General features: G+C 35.6%; 1 protein-coding gene across 9 annotated transcripts in view; it reads left to right on the top strand.

Annotated features, from left to right (window-relative positions):
• The window catches only part of IKZF1 (IKAROS family zinc finger 1), a 75,054-nt gene that overhangs the window by 1,348 nt on the left and 53,872 nt on the right, over nucleotides 1–19,834 (top strand). For all 9 annotated transcript variants that reach the window (XM_072412105.1, XM_072412109.1, XM_072412106.1 and 6 more), the window contains exon 2: nucleotides 17,099–17,152. In XM_072412105.1, coding sequence (XP_072268206.1) covers nucleotides 17,099–17,152 — 54 coding nt within the window. The remainder of the gene's footprint in view (nucleotides 1–17,098; nucleotides 17,153–19,834) is intronic.

Below are 19,834 nucleotides of genomic sequence, written 5' to 3' on the forward strand. Positions count from 1 at the left end.
TATATATATATATATATATATATATATATATATAATGTGCATTGTAACTATGCATACAGTCCACATGTAAACACATTTGAATTAAAATTTATATATAAATGTGGACGTGTTTTTTATATATATATATATATATATATATATACTGTATATTTAGATAATAAATATATATGTTTAGATTTTCTTTGTTGAGAATGGACATAATGTAGACATGATCAAAGAACTTAAATCATTCTATAACTTATTAAAAAATTTGTTTTTAGTAAACTTAGATTTCCTTTAGATACACAAGGTACGACCTGTTTATATGCAGGATTAGATCAAAAATAGATGATCATTTTGGGTCACTAAGGCAAAATTTGGCTATTTTTTGTGTGATTGTTAAATATTAGATATTTACACAGGGCATGAATTTTGTTCATATGCTCAATTTTTTTTTTATATATATTTAGTAATTTTCTTATTTTCCACATCAACTTTACAACTGTGTTCACATTTTATTTTTATGATTCAATTTGTAAATTACAAAAAAAAAAACTTTCTGTCTTTTTCTTTCGCTCTGTTTTTCTCCTCTTTTTTTTTCCTCTTCTCTCTCATTTTTTCTTTTTACCCTTCTCTCTCTTTTTCTTTCTCTTTCTTTTTCTTCTCTCTCCCTTTCTCTTTCTTTTTTACTCTTTCTTTTTCTCCTTGTCTCTCTCTTTTTCTTCCTCTTCTTCTCTCTCTCTCTCACTCTTTCTTTCTTTCGCATATAATAACTACTCTGTCATCAATGGCCACACATGTTCAGTACATTATAAAAACTAAATCTAAACACCAAAGTTTGTACCGTATATATCCGAAAAACAAATTCTGATGAATTTTTACCATTTATCATTTAATTGCTCACACACTATTACTGTAGTTGGAAGAGAAATCTTTGTATTAATAATAATACTTGCAGCCCAATAAAAACACTATGCAAAACGTTAAAAAAAACAACCAGAAAAAGAGAACTGGGGAATTAAAATGAGCAGGGTGTTTTAGGAAGTTATGAAAGACAAATAAGAAAGTGAATAGAATTTGGTTACAAGAAACTGACTGAGGAGATTCAGTGTGTTTGGTATATGTGTAATATAGTAATGAAATATAAATTGCAATGGAATTTAAATAGTACAGTACACTGTATAACAAGATTTTAAGGTGGGGAAACAAAACAAGCTTTCTAATAAATTTGTGTTATTCTCTTATAAGTAATCTCATTAGGAGAGCATACATTAAATATTTCTGTCCAGTGACCTCCTATGGCTTACAAAGCCTATAAAGAGCTACTTAGATAAATGTACATGGCTTTAGTAAACCTACTTTGTAGTATTTACATAACAAATATAAATATCCACATGTTCTTCATTTTATGTATTTGTTGTTATGCTTTTAAGACATGTTACAATATGTAACGTAACCAAACATTATTAACAAATGTAAAGATATTCTCCTATGAGAAATAGAATTCATAACTTTAAACTATAATTAATTAAATTGAGTGGACAACATGTGTATCCATTTGACAGCATTATACGGTATATGTATATGACAATAGGTTGTACTGCATTGATATAATATACAAGATATAATACTACTGGAAATGGCTTGTTTGTGTGCCCGTTATGTAGTCATGCTGTAGGCATTTATGGCTTGTAAGACTTTCAAAAACTAAGTACATCTATACAAAAGAAATAAATACTATTATGCAAATACTGGTAGAGCTTTTTGCTCTTTGAAGTTTTAAAATTCAAATAGTATGAAATAGATTTATTTTGCGTACAGAAAATGTATTTATCTGCCTCTGTAATAGAAGTATAAGTTTTCTTTATTGTTCATAAGATACTCCAATCAGTAATGTATATGGTATAATATATAGAAAGAATGCTGTATATATCTGATTGAATTGGCTTGATGCATAGACCTTAGAATGCTTGAAAGCAAGTGTACACTTCAAAGCTCAGGACTTATTTAGAGGTTGTCATGAGCAACATCAAGACTAGTTTAGAGTGTCAGTCAAAGAAAAACAAGAACCTTTTGAAAATCAGCAATGTCCCTGACATGCAAACATTCAAAGTGAGATACATGTTTTAGCCTAATCAGTTACACTCCTAGCACTTATCTTTTTCAATTATCATGCATAAATGAAGGTATGTGAACGTTAAAGGAAACCTGTAATAGGCGAGATATGTTGGTTCAGTGCTAACTTCTAACCTGAAAATAATGGTTGCCCAACAGTCATGATAATTCATGAGACTTAAGTATTTAACTTAAGTATTTTCATTGTCACTGATCTGAGAATTGGTGGTCGTAACTAGTGGTTCGATAATTTTTTCTTCCTCCACAGAATCACCAGACAAATAGCATTTCCAAAAACAGAACTTCTATAAAAGACTATTTTTTTGTATGGCAGGAGCCTATAACTTCTATATTAATAATGAGTTACACTTAAAATAAAAAAATGTGAGGTCACTTTAGTATTGTGTTTTGGATTTCTGATGTTTTCAGAGTGGTGTAAAAGTGCAGCATCAAGTAGGAGCGTTCAGGGTATTTTAAAAGACTACCTCCTTGTTGTTAAGTTCTACATGCAACTAAAATCATCAAAAAATTGTTTGTATTCATCTTTATCTTTAACTTTTTTTTATAAACCATTGTGAACAGCATTGGTGTTAGAATGCTGTATGCTTTATAGTTCTCAGGCATACAGGGACAAATAAAACATTGTAAAGGTGAAGTACACTAAAGTGAACAAAAACATCCAGTCAGCTGATTTATTTTGTTGCAGTTTATCTCCTTTCACACTTTATATATCTGACCCAAGTTTGTATAATGGTAAATGTATGACAGGGAAGATATGTGGTCTATGATGTTAATTACCTGTTAATAACTACTAATTTACTTAAGTAATTATTAAATGTCTATCAGGGTAATAAATCAATCCATACTGTTCAAAGCAACTGGCAAAATATGCCGTTGTTTTAATGTCTTGTTGACCTGTTGAACTATGATATTTATTATTATTTTTCTTTATTACATGACAACAAACCATTTAGGAACCTCCGCTTGGGTCACACTTACCTTGTTCAAATAAAATTTTTACTTTACATATTAGGGTAGATAACCCTTTTATTTAGGGTAAAAATTGCCTTTTTTTGGGGGGGGTTTAAAAAAAAAAAAAAAGACTAAAGCCCCTCACCACGTTGATAAAGACAGAATGGGAGTGCAGAGCCTCCTGGGATTCTTGCTTAACACATCCTGGGGGGGGGGGGGGGGTTGACTGCTACTTCTGAGCATGCTCAATCTCGAGCAAGGGCAAAGGGAGCTTTTTTTTCAATAGGGGAAAAAAATGCTGATCTCATGCATGCATATCGAAATCAGCACTGTTTTTTTCCCATTTACAGCAGGCTTTGTCACTCTTTCTTGCACCTGCACAGTGCAAGAATAGGTGACGTAGGCAAAAGCCGGAAAAAAAGGAAAGAAGATGGCAGCACCAGTGTTTTCTTGGTGCCAGGACCAAGACAGATAACAGGATCTGTGAAGGTTAAAATAAGTAAGTTTTTAAGTTAAGTAAGTTTCGCTTTAAATGCTGCATCATAAATCCTCTCTTACATTTTAAATGCAGTTATTACCCATAGAACAGGATCATATATGTTCTTTTTTATTAATGAAGGGAAGAAATTCTTGCAGAGACATTTTTCTTGCTAGTTTTTACAAAAAGCATCTCTAGGGCTCTATTTATAAAACAGGGAATCTGACATTCCCTCAAACATTCCCTGGTGGCAATCAATTATTTTCATAGAAACATAATAAAACTATCAATTAAACAAATATCTGTTAAAACTAATATTTGATCAACATATCAATCAAAGGTTGATTGAGCCTGTCCCTCTCTTGTTGATCAAGCACAAGTGGGAATGCTGGGATGAGTGGAGGGTGGTATACTGCTTCATGGTTGTGTACTGTTTTGAGTGGTACTAAGTTAGTGGTGGTGGCGTTCCAATCAATAGTTGATCACTGATCAGTTGACAAATAGCTGGCCTGCTGCTCTGTACCTCTTACTGTCACAGCAGGACTGACTCGTTAGCAGTGCATTACCTACATGTTTGATTAAAAAAAACAAGAGAATTTAGCATTTAAATAATACTAAGTTTGATTCAGCACTTAAATAAATTCACAATGAAATTGCTCCTTCAGTAAAATCAGACCCATTAACACCTGGTAATGTGCATCTCTATACAGCAAGAGAGGCAGTTGTATTTGAAAGGAACTAAAGTGTTCAAGGCCAGGAAGCAAGATGCACAGTTTTGAAGCTCAAGTTTTATCTGCTTATATTTTGGCTGTCCTGGTTCCTCCTCTTACCCCTTGTCAACATACTAATTACATAATTAAATAAGACCTGTTTTCAATACATACCCTGTTTTGGATCCAATGACAATGTCACTAGTTCTAGAATATAACTAGACAATGCAGGTAGATAATGGGTGATTGTAGAGGTTGGTAGTACATAGTTTTCTGAAAAACAGAATATGTGGTCATCCCCAAATGTGATGCTAAACCTTCATATTTAAAATCCAGTTAATAAAAAGCGTAGGACAGAAAGTCTGGGGAGAAAAGTGCTAGTCAATGCTTGATGTTCTAAAGCCAGGAAATGAATCAGGCTCTTTCTGACTTGGTGTGGCTTCTAAAACAATTTTCTTATCTTTACACTTTAAGGAAGGCAACCAAGAAAAACTGAAGTCAATGTATTGTCATGACAACCAGGCAACTGTGTTTTTTTTGCAGTAGGAAAATGCTCACATTCGTTAGATTCCATCATGACTGGTTTTCTTTCAGAACTAGTTCATGCAGGTTTTTGGGAGCAGAGCAGTTACCTCTTGCCTACCACAGCTAACCATGGCTACCAGGTAGATTCTCCAAGCTAGCATTCTTCCCATAATGTATGAACATGGGCTATTGTTGGTGGTCATTGGTTCATTTTCATAGAGCTTTGAGGTGAAGGCTGTACAGCAGCTTGCAGTTACCCAGGAGCTGCAATAAGAATTGCCGCTTAGCATTAGGAGAAGGTCAGGGTTAGACAGGTTGACTAAGACTATTGTTAAATACTTAGCATCAGGTTACTATGTCACGTATATAAAAAGAACATCAGGGAAATGGTCAACGTGGATCACCAAGCTTCATAACAAATTAATTTGAGCTTATTTTGAAAAAATATTCTTACAAATGGTATTCTAAAATATTTAGCCAACAAAGAAAAATATTTTTCTTTGTTTAGGTTAGACAGAGGAAGAATTAGAACTTCTGTTGAGTTATAGCCTAGTCCCCCAAAAAGAATACTGTTGCTGATGAAGATTTTCCCTTACTGTCATGTGGAACCATTGTCTGTGGGACAGGCTTCTTTTTAAGCTGAGGCCCAAGGGGTTTAAACCTGTCCCATTGTATGAAAACCTAAAAATATTTGTTTTAGCCTAAATATACCTTAAAATGTGCAATTTGCACAAATTAATAGGGAACATGTCAGCATTACCAAATCATGGTATCCTTTATTGAAAGAGTAACTCTGGCTATCTGGATCATTGGATTTTGTTTTTACATTGTATTCGTTAGGCTATATACACACGTGCAATAATTGTCGTTGGAAAGGATCTTTCACAATCCTTTCCAACGACTAACGTCTGCACGATGCATGAACGAGTGCTGTACTTACAGCACCGTTCTGCTCCATGAAGAGGGGAAGGGGACAACGAGGAAGCGGTACCCTGCTGCGCCCACTCCCCCCAACGGTCGTTCGGACGACAGACGCTGTACACACGCCAGATTCTTGTAAGATATCAGCCCTGAGCCAATTATCGGGCGAGAACCATTGCACATGTGTACATAGCCTTGGAGACTCAGTTTATTGTAAACAAGCCAGCCCTAGGGTCGGGTTAAACTGTCATCAACAACTATTTTCTTGTAAGCAACAAAACAGTTGGGGGTAGATTGCACTAAATCCTGTGTTTGTTTTTGTGCTCAGTTGCTGTAGCCATTATTATTGTGAGATAACTTTTTGTAAAGGTTTTTACCTGCAAATGCTTGAAATTGCTCTAAAAAATTGTTTAAATGAAAAAATGAATCTGTTTTTTGTCCCAATGTTTGCAGACCTTTGTAGGCCTTAGTCCTTTAAAAGCAGTTTTTCAGAAACTCCATGCAGCTTCTAGGATCATTTTCTAGTTCCAACACCTCCATAGACTTGCATTCAACTGCTCTTTGGCTGCAGGCCTTTATACACAGGGAATTGCTTATGAAAACTCTTTTTCAGGCATTTAAAGCAGAACTATCAGTAAAAAAAATAACACTTACCTTTGGAGATGGAAAGCTGTCAATCCCTCTCTGATCGTAGTCCAGTGATTCTGTGCCATCCCATCTTCCTCCCTTCAATTCTGCGGGGCTGGACATTGGTCCCGCCATCTTCTTCCATCACCTTCCTTCTTCTGCTGATGTCACCCAATTTCACTTTGCACATGCTCCAGTGACTTGTCTTCCAGAAAATGTAAAAAAAAAAAGTGCAGATCTCACTTCACATTTTTTTTTTACATTAGAAGAAAGCCCCTTCTAGAATGACTGAAATCGGGCATGCCCAGAAGGAGCGGCCTGCATCCTCCTGAGATGTGTGATATATGTATCCCAGGAGGCTTTGGGTTTTCCATCCAGTCTTTACCGATGCAATGGTAAAGACGAAACGGGAGGTGTCTCACCTTAAGATTTTATAAAAGTATATAAAAAAATAAAAAAAAACTTTTTTTAATATAAAAGGTTATGCCACCCTTTTATATAAAGTAAAACAATGTGGTGATAGGTCCACTTTAAAAGTCAGAAAAACACCTTTAACACCTATGCCTGTGTATGCTTTTGCAAACACAAGAATTTTTTTGCCTAAAAATAATCCTGGAGATTTTGGAAACAGTCTTAACATACACTGTTGCAATGTTCCGTACTTAAACAAACTGCCAGTCAAAGCATTTCCTATTGCAGAGTGACAACACTAAGCCGCTGCATCGCAAACAGCTGCATCGCTGTCTGTTCAGAGTGTAAGCTCCTTCAGTTTGCCATTGAACTAGCTTTTTGAGGGACATCTTTCAGCAACAGATTGGGACATTATTGGCATTAGCTACTGCTTGCCATATCCTTTTATACAATAATAAAGGTAATCTTTACTTTGGAAAATAGGGGGACTGGTTTACCTGACCTCCTTTTGAAGAGAGCTAGTTGCTCTGCTGGCTAGAAACAAGCATACTGATTGAAATTAAAACTTATATTTGCATACTTGTTTTGGGCCAGTGGCTCTGAAATGACTGAAACCTCTGGTTTAGGGGGATAGCCATACATTAAAAGAAGTCATCAAGTTTTCATACTTCTGCAGTACAGGTTGACTTTATTGTTAGTTGTGAAGGTCTGGGAAGATGACAGATGTGCTTTAGGTTAACTGTATGACTTGCAAAGTTTTGAATTTCCTTAGGAAGCATTAGGAAAAACAGTAATAACAAGTAAGTTATCATTTAAAAAGTCCCCACACGCACAATGGGTCTTCTTATTGTCTCAGCGCAATGATACCTTACTGTTCCCTGTATCCAGTCTTCCAGTCCACCCAGCCTTGATACAAATGTAAAGTCTAGCCAATGGGTTGTGTGCATTTAAACATATCATGCTGTGTAATCTATTAGTTTTTTTCTGAATATATTTGCACAACTTCCCTTACTGTACAGCTAGCTATCTTTTCGCCACTTCCACAAAGTGAACTAAGTCTCAGTTCACACAGTTGGTCTTCAAAATGATTTGCTTTTAGTTAAGCTTATTACAATTTTTATGAAAGTCACTTTTCCAATTATTCATTCAGTTTAGAAACTGTTATCCCAAGCTGCAGCTTTTACATGTATTACAAGTATTTTCCAATGGACTGTCCACAGACTGTTCATAATTTGATCTCCTTGATCTGTCAAAACTGCCTCTGGACTTTCAACTTTTGGAGAAAAATTGGAATTTAAGGTTTTATACAAAATATCACCTTTTATTAGATAAATATTACATTTTTTAGAAATTTACTTTAGCAATCAAAAACTGTGGAGCAAAGAGGTACAGATAGATAAGCAAGGGGGACAATCCCTCTAAATCAAGGACAGTTAGGAGGCATGCTTTGTGTACATGAGGACACTGTTCTCTAATACATTTGCAGTTATTTATGCTGTGTAGATGTGTCCTTCCAATTTCACTTGAGTTGAGTCTCTTCCTCCTGCTTTTATTTCCTTACAGTATCAGGAGGCAAAGAGCGTGAGAGCGTTCAAGTGTAGGTGGCAGTTCAAAAGCAAAAAACAAAAAAAAAGCAAATTGATATATTTAAGAGGTTAGGATTTGGCAAGAATGCATAAATACATGCATGCTATGTTAGGTGTTCAAATTAGGAAGACTGTCCCTCAAAAGCTACATGATTTACACAGTGCCAGGTACTTGGACCTGAAAAAAAAACATACTGGATTGTAAGTGTGCAAGCCACAAATGTGTGTGTCTAGTAGTAGTTAGTCACATTCTACTGGACTGGCTAAAGACATTTAGCAACTACTACTGATGATCAAAATACTTGCTAAAACTTTATTTGTGGTATATATAAAAAGTGAAAGAGTATGTTCCGCCAAAGATAGTTACCCCAGAGACTTAGATGGAGTACCCAGCCTGGATTTGTGCTAGGGAACAAATCTGAAGAGAAAGACAGGCTTTTGTGGGGCACAGTAATTTTCTTTAAAAATTAAACTTTATTTATGTTGAAAATCCTAAAACTAGAGAGAGGTTTGCTATGCTAGTCCTAGACTAACATTGGTATCCTGGTCTCATGAAACTACATGGGTAGTATTATTGGTGAATCAAATCCTGTTTTCAACAATAAACTTGTTTCCTACCTGACACGTTTCGCCCCGCAAGGCTTCTTCAAGGGTTATTTGGGAGACCTTCAGAATTATAACAAGAGAGAAGTATGTAATGAAAATCAACAGTAGAATATGCTTGAAACAGTCTATAAGTATTAGAACGCAGAGCAGTGCTGTGAAGGCTCACTTGGTAATATTGCTGAAACCTGTTTGCCAGGTAAGACTTAACGCCAGTCACTACTTGAAAAATAGCCTAATCATAAAATCCAGTAGTGAAAGTACTACATAATGAAAAGAAAAAAGAGAATACTGGTAATATATCGTAAAGAAGGACAGATTAGTTAATAACTATTATAAGTATGCATGTTCTGCTCACATTAAACGCTGGCCCTGTGATTATAGAAGGAGAAAGTTCTATTGTTCTTCCATGATGGTAATAGGTGATAATGGGTTATGGATCCTAAATAAAATATATACCAAATATCACAATTTGCATATTGTATTATTTGTCGAACAAAGAAAAATGGATACTAATATGCACTTACTAGATATAGGGTGTGTATATATAAAAAGGTAACATTTTCACAAAAATGAAGAGAAAATAGCCTTTTCATTTTCTTGTTATTGCAAAGACCCTGAACATAGTTTTGCTATCAGAATTGCTGGAATTGGGGATTTAAAAATGCATTTTCCCATAAATACTTTGACTTTTATTTAATTTTTTTTTTTTTACTTGGAACATGTTCTTTTAGGTCCCTTTGACCTTCCCTCAAATACTGTTTTTAGAGAATTTTTAATAAACTCAAAGGGTTTACATTTGCACAGGCTTTAATTTTTGTTTACCTGCCTAAACTAAATTCTTTCTTAATAATAATTAGTTCACACATGACCGCCCCTTCCCACTTCTCATTTCTCCTTTTTGCTCATTCCTGACAGAGTAAAAGGAAATCTCTACAAAGTTAGGACATTACTTATATACTTATACAATATCATATAAACCCAAGTACAAGATGATATAAATATAAACTGAAAAACCAGGACAAACTGCCTGATTCAAGTATTACAATAGGTTAGAAAAACAGTCATTTTGTGTCAATACTCCCTGGACTTTATTGTTATCACTTCCAATAACTTACTGATCCTCTATATGCAGTGCAGCGGAGAAATCAACACATGCCTTTCTGTCCTAAACCATTGCTTAACATGGCATCACTAACAAAACCAACAGGTTAGAGGTGAGTCTGTTCCATTCAGACAAACACATAATATCCACCTCTTAGAAACCTTTTGAAGCCAGTAGCTGAATTTCACAGATAATTTTAGATGCTACAATTTAGTTCTTCTGTGCTAGTCCTACAAGTATTGGGGTCATCAATATAAGTTAAAGCAGTCATGTATGCTCTAGATCTTCGTTTTAGCAAGAATTGTCGCTCATAGTAACATGTTGTAGTACATACGTTGAATAGTGTGCTTTTAGAGCTCATTTGACATTTTGCACCAATGATGTGAGTTACTGTACATTATGATGCTTAATAAAACCTAAAGTTGCAGTTGTGACAGTTGATAAGATGAAATCCCACAACCTACTTATGTGTTTGATTTAGTGGTCTGTTTATGCATGCCTTCCTTAAAATATTGACAGTCTATATTGTAGGCTTAATTGTACTAATTAACATACATGGTCAAGTGGCATCACACACTCCAGCTTTACCTTTCTTGATTCGTGATTAGTCCCATTTCCCTGAATAATGTCACTTCCACAACAAGCATTAAAAGCTTCAGATATCTTGAGGCCACCCCATTACCTATCAGAGGGACTTCAAGGATCATCCAACCCTCTTTTCCCAATCTGTACAGTCTTAGCCCTCCCCTTTCAGTTATTCATTTTTATTTTTGTCCTGTAATTCATTTATTCTCATCTTCATGTGTAGGCATTTCCTAGAGTGGCCTGCTAGCATCATCCAGAGGTGCTTAGGTACAGTTATATGGTGTGAGAAGCAGTATTGTGAGCTTAACAATACATTGTGGGAAGGAGGTATGGTGTACATTTTATGTTTACCTAAAGTTCATTGTTAACAGAGGTTTGTTCTGATTTTAATAACTGATTAGGTTAAAGAGTTGTATATGCACTAATGTAATGTACTGCATGTCTGCAGATTATGAGAGCACTGTATGGTACTAAAGATAAGTAGGGTGACTGTGCTGAGCTGTGAGAGCAGCAAAGAGACCCCTGTCTTCCCTGCACTTAAACTCTTCTGTTTCAGATCGCTTGACGGTTCCCAAGAATAGATCTTTTGCAGCCCTTGTTTTTTTATCACAGGGTCCAAGAAAAAGGAATATACAGCAAAGTCAAGGAACTGAAAAAAGATACTAAGGGACACTACATGAGGGTGTCATGTGAGGGAGTTTTGTTGATAGTTTTCAAGCAATGACTAATATTCAGCTTGAAAAATAAATGAAACAAAATTGACCCCAAAACCATAGAAGTTTCCCTTTGAATGGTGATATTTGCTTTTATTTCACTGGTTTTAATAAGCAAATAGTAACGTTTACTCCTGCTTTTTTTTTTTTTTTACATATTTTCTTCAAACAAATTGTATATAATTTGACCATATTGATTTTGAAAAACCTCATGGAGTATAGAATATTTCTCCAACATAGCATTTACAGAAACTCGTTAGCCTTTTATGGGACGATATATGCAGGGAGGGGATACAAAATATTACAGGAAGTATCATCTTCCTGTTTAGATGCAGCTAGGTGTGAAAAAGATGTTCAAGTAAGCTATATAACGTAAGTCATGTGCCTGAAGACAGTTTTTTATTTAAGTGAACTGAATTCAAATACGTAAAATAGCAATAGCTGGAGACTACAAGGGATGGAAAAAAATAAGCATTTTAGAAATTTCAAGAACCAAACAAGCAATATGACTATAAAGAGGTGACAGGACTCTTTATAACTAAAGGTAGCTGTCTAAAATCATGGGTAACTATTCTTCATGTGTCTCCTGCATGTCAGCATATTGCCTGTGTGCAGAATACAGATTAGTAGGACGTGCTAAATGCCTGAGTTTAAAAACTTATGGTTACCACGTATGTAGTGTAATTACTGACCGAAGACGTTATTTTTTTAGGTTAAGGTGCTTCTGTGAGTTGGTCTTGGATACAAGCTATGTCTGTCTATGATACATAGCTTTTCCATTTGTGTGATTATCTATCTCTAACCAAAATCAGACTCCCCAGACCAATAAATATGCTGACAATAGTGTTGCATAGACATTCAAGTTTGTGTGATGTGTATATATGTATTTCCGCTTATCTTTAATTGGTTTATATATACTTTGTATTTTAAAACACTGTCTAATGATTGTGGTCGATTTGTCACACAAACTGTACCAACAAACAGTGTAACTTTCATCTTTTTTGTCAAAACAAGGGTCACTTTTATTTGGAATGTCTATATACCTTATGTATTATTATTACCATTATAATGCAAAATTGTGTTGGTTCCCCATGCCTATTAAAAGAAAATTATAAAAATGTATGATAATGTTAACAACTGTATAATAACATCACAAAGAAAATGTGATGGGTTTCAACCAGTGGGACTTTTAACACAATAAACAATCCATTCTTTATATATATAAAGTCTGTACAACCCCAACTGGTTACTATTTGGCATAGAGTCAGTTTTACCTGAAAATCAATTACAGCTCCCATAAATGGATGTTTATAAACATAAACCTTGTTTATTGATATCTATGTGCACAATTTTTGAGTAAAGTTTTCATATTTTACATGAAAACAATTAATCTGCGGTCTATTAGAATGATGGAGCTTGCTTGTTCAACCTTAAAGGCGATCTGCAGCCTTACCTTTCTTTTTTCCACACTTGTAGATGATCATCTCCTGTGCTGAATGCTATTAGTTCCATTTCCCTGCACACTATGACTGCCACACAACAAGCATTACAAGCTGTAGCAGTTATTTTGAGTCCACCTCATTTCCTGTCTGATGGGCTACTAAGATCATACAGTCCACTCCACCCTATGGGCCTGATTTATTAAAGCTCTCAAAGGCTAGAGAAGTTACACTTTCGTCAGTGAATCTGGGTGATCCAGCAAACCTGGAATAGTTTTCCTAAAAGTCATTTGCTGTTTGTTAGCAAATGTTTTCAATCCTGGACCAGATTCATTCCAGTTTTGCTGGATCACCTAGGTTCACTGATGAAAGTGTATCTTCTCCAGGTTTGAAGAGCATTAATAAATAAGACCCTATATGTGTTATGGCCCTTCACTTTCAGCTATTTGCATTATTGGCTTTCTCTCCTGTCAGTCATTTATTCTCAGCTTCATATGTATGGGCATCTTTTAAGGTGATCGCATTCAAATGCAGTGTATATTGCTTTTATGGTGACTTCTGCTAAACTTAGACTCAATACAGACACAACAAAGTGTAGTGAGTGCTGGTACTACAGGGTTGTACCTCTATGTGAACAGACGCAATACAAAATAGCCAAGGGTTGTGATTTATGCTGGTGTCAGCAGTAAATAAAAAAGTACTAAAGGACGCTACACAAAGAAGAGGAAAGGGAGGCTTGAACTTTTGTTTTCATGTTTTTTACAATGGTACCAATAATTTGCGGTTAGGTGGAATGCTACAAAATTGCAATCTTAACTTTACTTAGCGTCTACTAGCTGTATCATTGTACAATCATTACTTAGGATGTTAGTTCCTTATTTTGTAGGTGGGGCTGATGGCCCAATGATGTCCAGGTTAGAACTGTCACTTACAAGGCTATTCTCAAACATCATTCAAGTCAGAGTTGGCTGTTTATGAGTAGTGCATGCATGCTACTGAGGATAGACTCTACCACAGGAAAAATAGCATTTGCTTACTGGAAACTCTTTAATATCCCACACTCAGAACATGTGCTTTCCATGTCCTTTCACCAACACCCTACATCTCCATCTCCCTGCTAAAAGTAGCAAATTCCAGAAAAAATCCTCTTGTTAATGATATTTTAGAATGTGAAGGGGCTTCTTGTGTTTTTAAAGATTGATGCAAATAATGTTCCCCTAAAAAAAACAATATTTTTTTATAAATAAATTTATCAAAAGTTGTAAAAAAAATGCAGTTTTACGTAATTGCGGTTACAATACTTATTGGCTTATCTAGCGGTGACTCCGATGTTTCTTTTTTCAGCACTTTGCTGTCCAAAGTATCTTCATTTAGAAGTGTGTCTGATGTCTGTGCGTTGTGGTGCCAGCTGCTATGCCACTAATTCTCCACCGGGTGTTGAATTCTAAAGAATATTGGGAGTAAATTTGCAATAAAGTGGGGTTTAGAGTTACTGCCTATCAAACTACTAACTACATATCTTCTTTTTCATGGCATCTCTTTTTTTATTTATTTATTTTTTTACTAGTAAAAAACCCTTTGTAAAAGCCATTATAACATACTGATACTGATCACAATATTCATCTGCCTAATTTTTTTTAAGCCCCTATACAACTTCATCCTACTTCAGCTGACACAGAAATAAAGGAACATTTGGATTAAGTCTGGAAATGTAAAGGAAGTTTTTTTTTATATATATAAAACAAAGTGTAGTACTACATAGTAGTTGATTTTGGTACTTGTATCATAAAGACTCCTTAGTTTTACTGTGAAACTTTAAATATATCTTCCATTTGTTTACACTCACCTCTTATCAATATTTCAATGTCTGTCAAGGCAATAATCTATCTAAGAAACCTCTTTAAAAATGATGCAAAGTGAGTACTGTAGCTTGTGACAATCTCAGTACCATCAGTTTTCAAATCACAACTTTTTGAAGATGAAAAAAACATGCCTTGACAGTATCTCCTACTGCAATTTTGAACAAAAAATAGCTTTACAGGACCTTTTGAGTTAGTTTTTTAATTAAATTTCTGAGGTTTGTTAAAGACATTTTTTTATAATTTCAAAAAACTGATGTGTTAACCTTAATAGTCAGTCTGTAGGTGTTATAATACTTCATTATCAGTCTCTTTACTTAAACTGAAGCAAAATAGGCATTTCACAACCACAGAGCTTTCAATCATTTTGCTTCTCAAACAAGTATTTAGGTTGATGACAAATTCTCTTTAAGTAGTAGTGTTAAAGGAAACATAGTTGTGTTGTTTTTAGTGTTACTTTTGTATGTTTTATTATAGGTACATAGCAATAGCAATAATTGATTACTACTAACATAAAAATGTTATGGGGCACTTCTACTCCTCCGCCCCATTTCATTCAACTGCATGCAAAAGCAAAAGCACATGGAGGCCTACATCTTTCATTAGTTTCCATGGGTTGCATTCCCCCTTTATTGGTCTGATCAGGAGAACCCAACCCTTTACTCACCAGAAATTAAGGAGCAAGGTCTAGTTTGGGTATTCGTTACAACCCGGCTGATGTCTATCTGTAGACAAAGTTGGAAAAGAAACGTTTCTAAATTCCTGCTGGCATTCTGTAATGCCCTCAGTAAAAGAGGATTGATTTACCTAAGTAGTCCACTAGATTCATATAGATACAGTATATAAAAAAAATCACAACCATATCTGCCCCCTAAAATTTAATGTCATTTTAAAGTTTAAACTGTAAAATAAAAACATGGCAAACAACAATAGAAGTTACAAAATTGTCCATTGAAATGTAATTGTACAGTATAATACATCCCCTGAGAGCAGTGACTTTGATAATAGAACTCCAGTTATGCAGCAGCTTTAGCATATTCAGCATCCAACAAATTTTGAAACTTTTCTTTGTATTAGATTCCCATTTTTCACATTGTGTTTCCTTCCACTGGCCACTACCTTACCATTGTTTACTGCATACTCCTCATTGCAGAAGTATACTGCATACTGCTCATTGCAGGGAACCAAGGTCCAAATTCCTGATCTGCATACCATGTGGGCTTTCCCAATGTAATGGAACATATGGTTATGCGGATTAATACACATGCGTCAATGCACTTTTAGAGCATGAATCTAGCCTAATCCTTTATTAGAAAAAGAGGGAGGGAGAGATATATCATTTTCTATAGCTAATCCAGTCAAATTTCATCCACATGACAACTTGAAAATCACAGCATGCATTATCATATCACAACATCAGCTTATCATTTTGTTATGCACAAGATTTCTATTTAATTCTGCGTAATAGGCATTTTAGTACACTTAGGACTGTTAATAAAATTCCAACATATCTGAAAGTTTAAAAGTTTACTTAACATTTATTTTGAGTCTTCTATTTATTTGGGAACTAGCACAAAACCTTTTTACTTCTTTAGCCACCAGATGTTCTTTTAAGACTCTGGAGACTGGCATCACTCATATCTTCATCCCATGTCAGAGTTTTGCTTTTTTCTAACCAGCTACCCCCAAGCTTGCATTTCCCTGGTGTTTCCCATTTCTTGCAACTCAGTCCTCAGAACATTATGTGTTGCAACACTGGGGCAAGTGTTTCCTATTATTTGTTCCAAAGCTGTGGAGCCATCTGTTAAGTTGAACAGGAAGTCGGTTTGTCTCTCCCTCCCGGGCTTGCTTTGCTATTTTGGGAGATTCACTTCTCCCTAGTAGAAGGGGGGCAGTATGGTCTTACTTAGGGACTCTACATACGTTTAAGACCAGAGCTTCTGTTTTACCCATCTGCCACTGTTTGAGGTGTATTCATTATTAATGGAGCAAGCAACGGCTCCTACTCAGATATGCAGCCTTGCTTGGGCAAATGAGACATTCTTCAGCAAATTGCTTTCGTTTCTGATTGCTGATTGTACGCGTGTCACCAAACTGACTCAAGGTTCATCGATGCATGCTCAGTAAATTAAAAGGAACATAAGTATGGATCAGCCGAGAGAATGAATTCTGTGCCTACAATGACCCAAGGCCATTTAATTTTCTGCTTAATTTTGTTGCAGTCAGTTTGCATTTTGGGTTATTATGCAGTAGAAAATTAACAATAAATAACAAATTTGGTCCTCCTGTGCTACTAATGATATTTCTTTATACATATTTGTAATTCTGTTTTTCTGTATGAAAGACTCAAGGTCTGTTCCTGTCTGATACCTAGACAGGTACAGAATAAGAGAAATATTTTAATAATTGTGCTTATTAGTTTTTAGTTCTTTTAAGTAAGTATTAACAGTTTTTAAATTCTAATTTACAGATAATCAGAGAAAAATGGAAACAGATGAGGTGCAGGATATGGCCCAGATGTCAGGTGAGGTCACTGCAAAAATCTTTTCTAAAATCAATTTAGTATTAAGATATACAGTATGAAAATAAATATTTGTAAATATATTATGAGATATTTTTACTTGTGGGAATATAAGGAAGAATATGTTGAGCAAAGTATATAGAAGAAAACTAATGGTATATGGTTTTGCTTCCATAATATAAAATATACCATATAGATAGGATAAAAGTGTTACATAATAATATGCTTTGCAGAGGTGTAAAAGTAAAAAAATAATAATATTCACTGAAGTGATGAGCAGACAGTTATTGATTATTATTAGTTTTAGTAAGGCAGGGTAAAAAATATTAAACTTCCTAAGGAAAACATCAGGATTAATTTATTCTTTGTTTTATATTACAATTTTAAGCCTTATAAAATGATTCCCAGGTCCAGCTTAGGTTCATTTTTTAAACCAGCTTTATTCTAAACCAGAGGTACCCAACCTATAGCACGTGGGCCACATCCATCCCGCAGAGCTGTCAGATCTGGCCCTCTCATCATTCTCTCTTTGCTCGTTGTCTTGCGGGTGATGGGGTGCTCGCATCCCCTAAATTTCTCTAGCAAGATCGTGCTAGGAGAGGATGCTGCTCCTCATCCACCTTGTACTGTGAGATAGTCCCAGCAGCAGCATGAGAGCTGTGTCTGTGTCCATCATGCTTCTGTCATTATCCCCATGTAAATCCTCATATCCCAGTCACTGATTATCATAGAATTGTGAAATTTTTGAGGGTACTCAGTGGACCCTAAGAACTGCTACTAAATCAACATAACAAGTTACCAGATATGGGGTCACAAACATAAAATCCTAACAACAATTAGGGAAATTTTAACATTAAGGGGGGCAATTTCAAGACCAGGGTCCCCAAAGTGAGTTTTCATTATGGGGACCCCCTGGGGGCCATTCTCCTGGCAATGATACTGCTAATTGTCTGTGCCCTGTGGTTTCCCTTAATGTTCACAAAACTTCAAGGCTGCATTAAGGTTGGCGGTGAGGTTGTAGTGTGGTTACCCCTTCCTTGTGGCATGGAACCCTGCCTAGGGGGAGACACTCACTGCTGCCTGTAGTCATATCTGCAGGCGCTGCGGTTCAAGGGACTGAGAGCCTGATGTGGTGTCTGTTACACATAGCTGGACACTTACCTTCTGTGACCCTCAATGTCTCTGGAACAGAGGGATGATGGCCACTGTAAAAAGTGGGAGCCAGTAGGAAATACCTTTTGTCTCCCCCTTCCTTGTTAAAATGTTTTACCCACCATATAAAGCTACCCTGTCACATATAGCTATCTCCTTACTCTCTATTAACCCCAATTTCTCTGTAAGAAAAGGGAACTGCAGGGGACTGCATAAATAAAATGTAGAATAAGTGAGGGATTCTTGTGGCTAACTTCCCCAACATTTTATCATTACGGCGCCATCACAAGATACGAAAAACCATACCTGTCATATTGTGCTGCCCTCTCACACATAGCTGGCCACTTACCTTCCGTGAACCCCACTTTTTTTTTAACAATAGAAAAAAGGGAAAAGTAGGATAAGTGAGGGACTCTTGTGCCCCCCCACTAAAATGTTATCACTACTACCATACCATGCTGCCCTGTCACATATAAATGTCCGCTTATGTTCTTTGAATCCCAACTTTCTCCTAAAAAGGCAGCTGTAGGTATAATAAAATGTAGAATAAGTAGGGGACTCTTGTGGCTACCTCCCCCTAACATTTTATTGCTGTGGTGCCATCAAAAGATAAGAAAAACTATACATGTCACACATATCTGACTACTTACAACTATTCTAGTTTCAAACATACATACAAACAAACATAAAACTTGTGGCCCCCAAGTTTTATCCTAATGTCAACAGCGGCCCCCAGATAAAGAAAAGGTTGGGCACCACTGTTCTAAACCAAAACTCCAGGAGAGGGGCACTATAATGTTAATGGCTAGAGCAGCTGCAGTTCTTTTTAGAGATGTCTTGTCCTAGAGTCCAGTCTTGTGTCTAAGAGATGTCTTGTCCTAATTTTCCAGCTGCCTTATCTGGCTGGTATTGTAATACTTTGAGTTCTAATACCTGATATTCTAATACTTTGCTGTCTGAAATCCTGACCCTGCACAAGTATAAAGATAGTAGGTAGTTTTCTTACACTTATTTACAGTATGTCTGTGAAGATTCTTATTCATCCAGAACATGGTATGTCTAATAATAGTAAGTCATAATAAACTGGACTTGTTTTTTGTAAGGCTGAGGATGTTTCATAGTGTGTTCAAGATACTACTTCACTGCCTGCAAAATGCAGCAGGCACAAGGCATTTGTTAATTACACTGTGAAACGTATTTTTTGGGTGGTGAATCCAGAAATTACCCGAGTTTTTTGCCATCACATCCAGTTTTTACGATACAGGATACCCTCAATTTTTGTTAAAAAAACATACAAATTTTAAATACAATGAAAAAACATTGAAATAATAACTTGAATGTACTGGTTATTTAAATTTCTTTTGTTCATACAAAGGATTTATTGTTACTCTATGACAGGGGTAAGCGGTTAAGGTAAAAATTTACGCTTATAGCTTTTCCTGGAGTGTTCAGTGTTAGGACAATCCTGACGGATGCTCCAACAATAGTCAGCTATCATATGTACATTGTTTCTTTTTGAAGTAAGTAAGTAAG

Source organism: Pyxicephalus adspersus, chromosome 5, assembly GCF_032062135.1.
Source record: "Pyxicephalus adspersus chromosome 5, UCB_Pads_2.0, whole genome shotgun sequence".
NCBI lineage: Eukaryota > Metazoa > Chordata > Amphibia > Anura > Pyxicephalidae > Pyxicephalus > Pyxicephalus adspersus.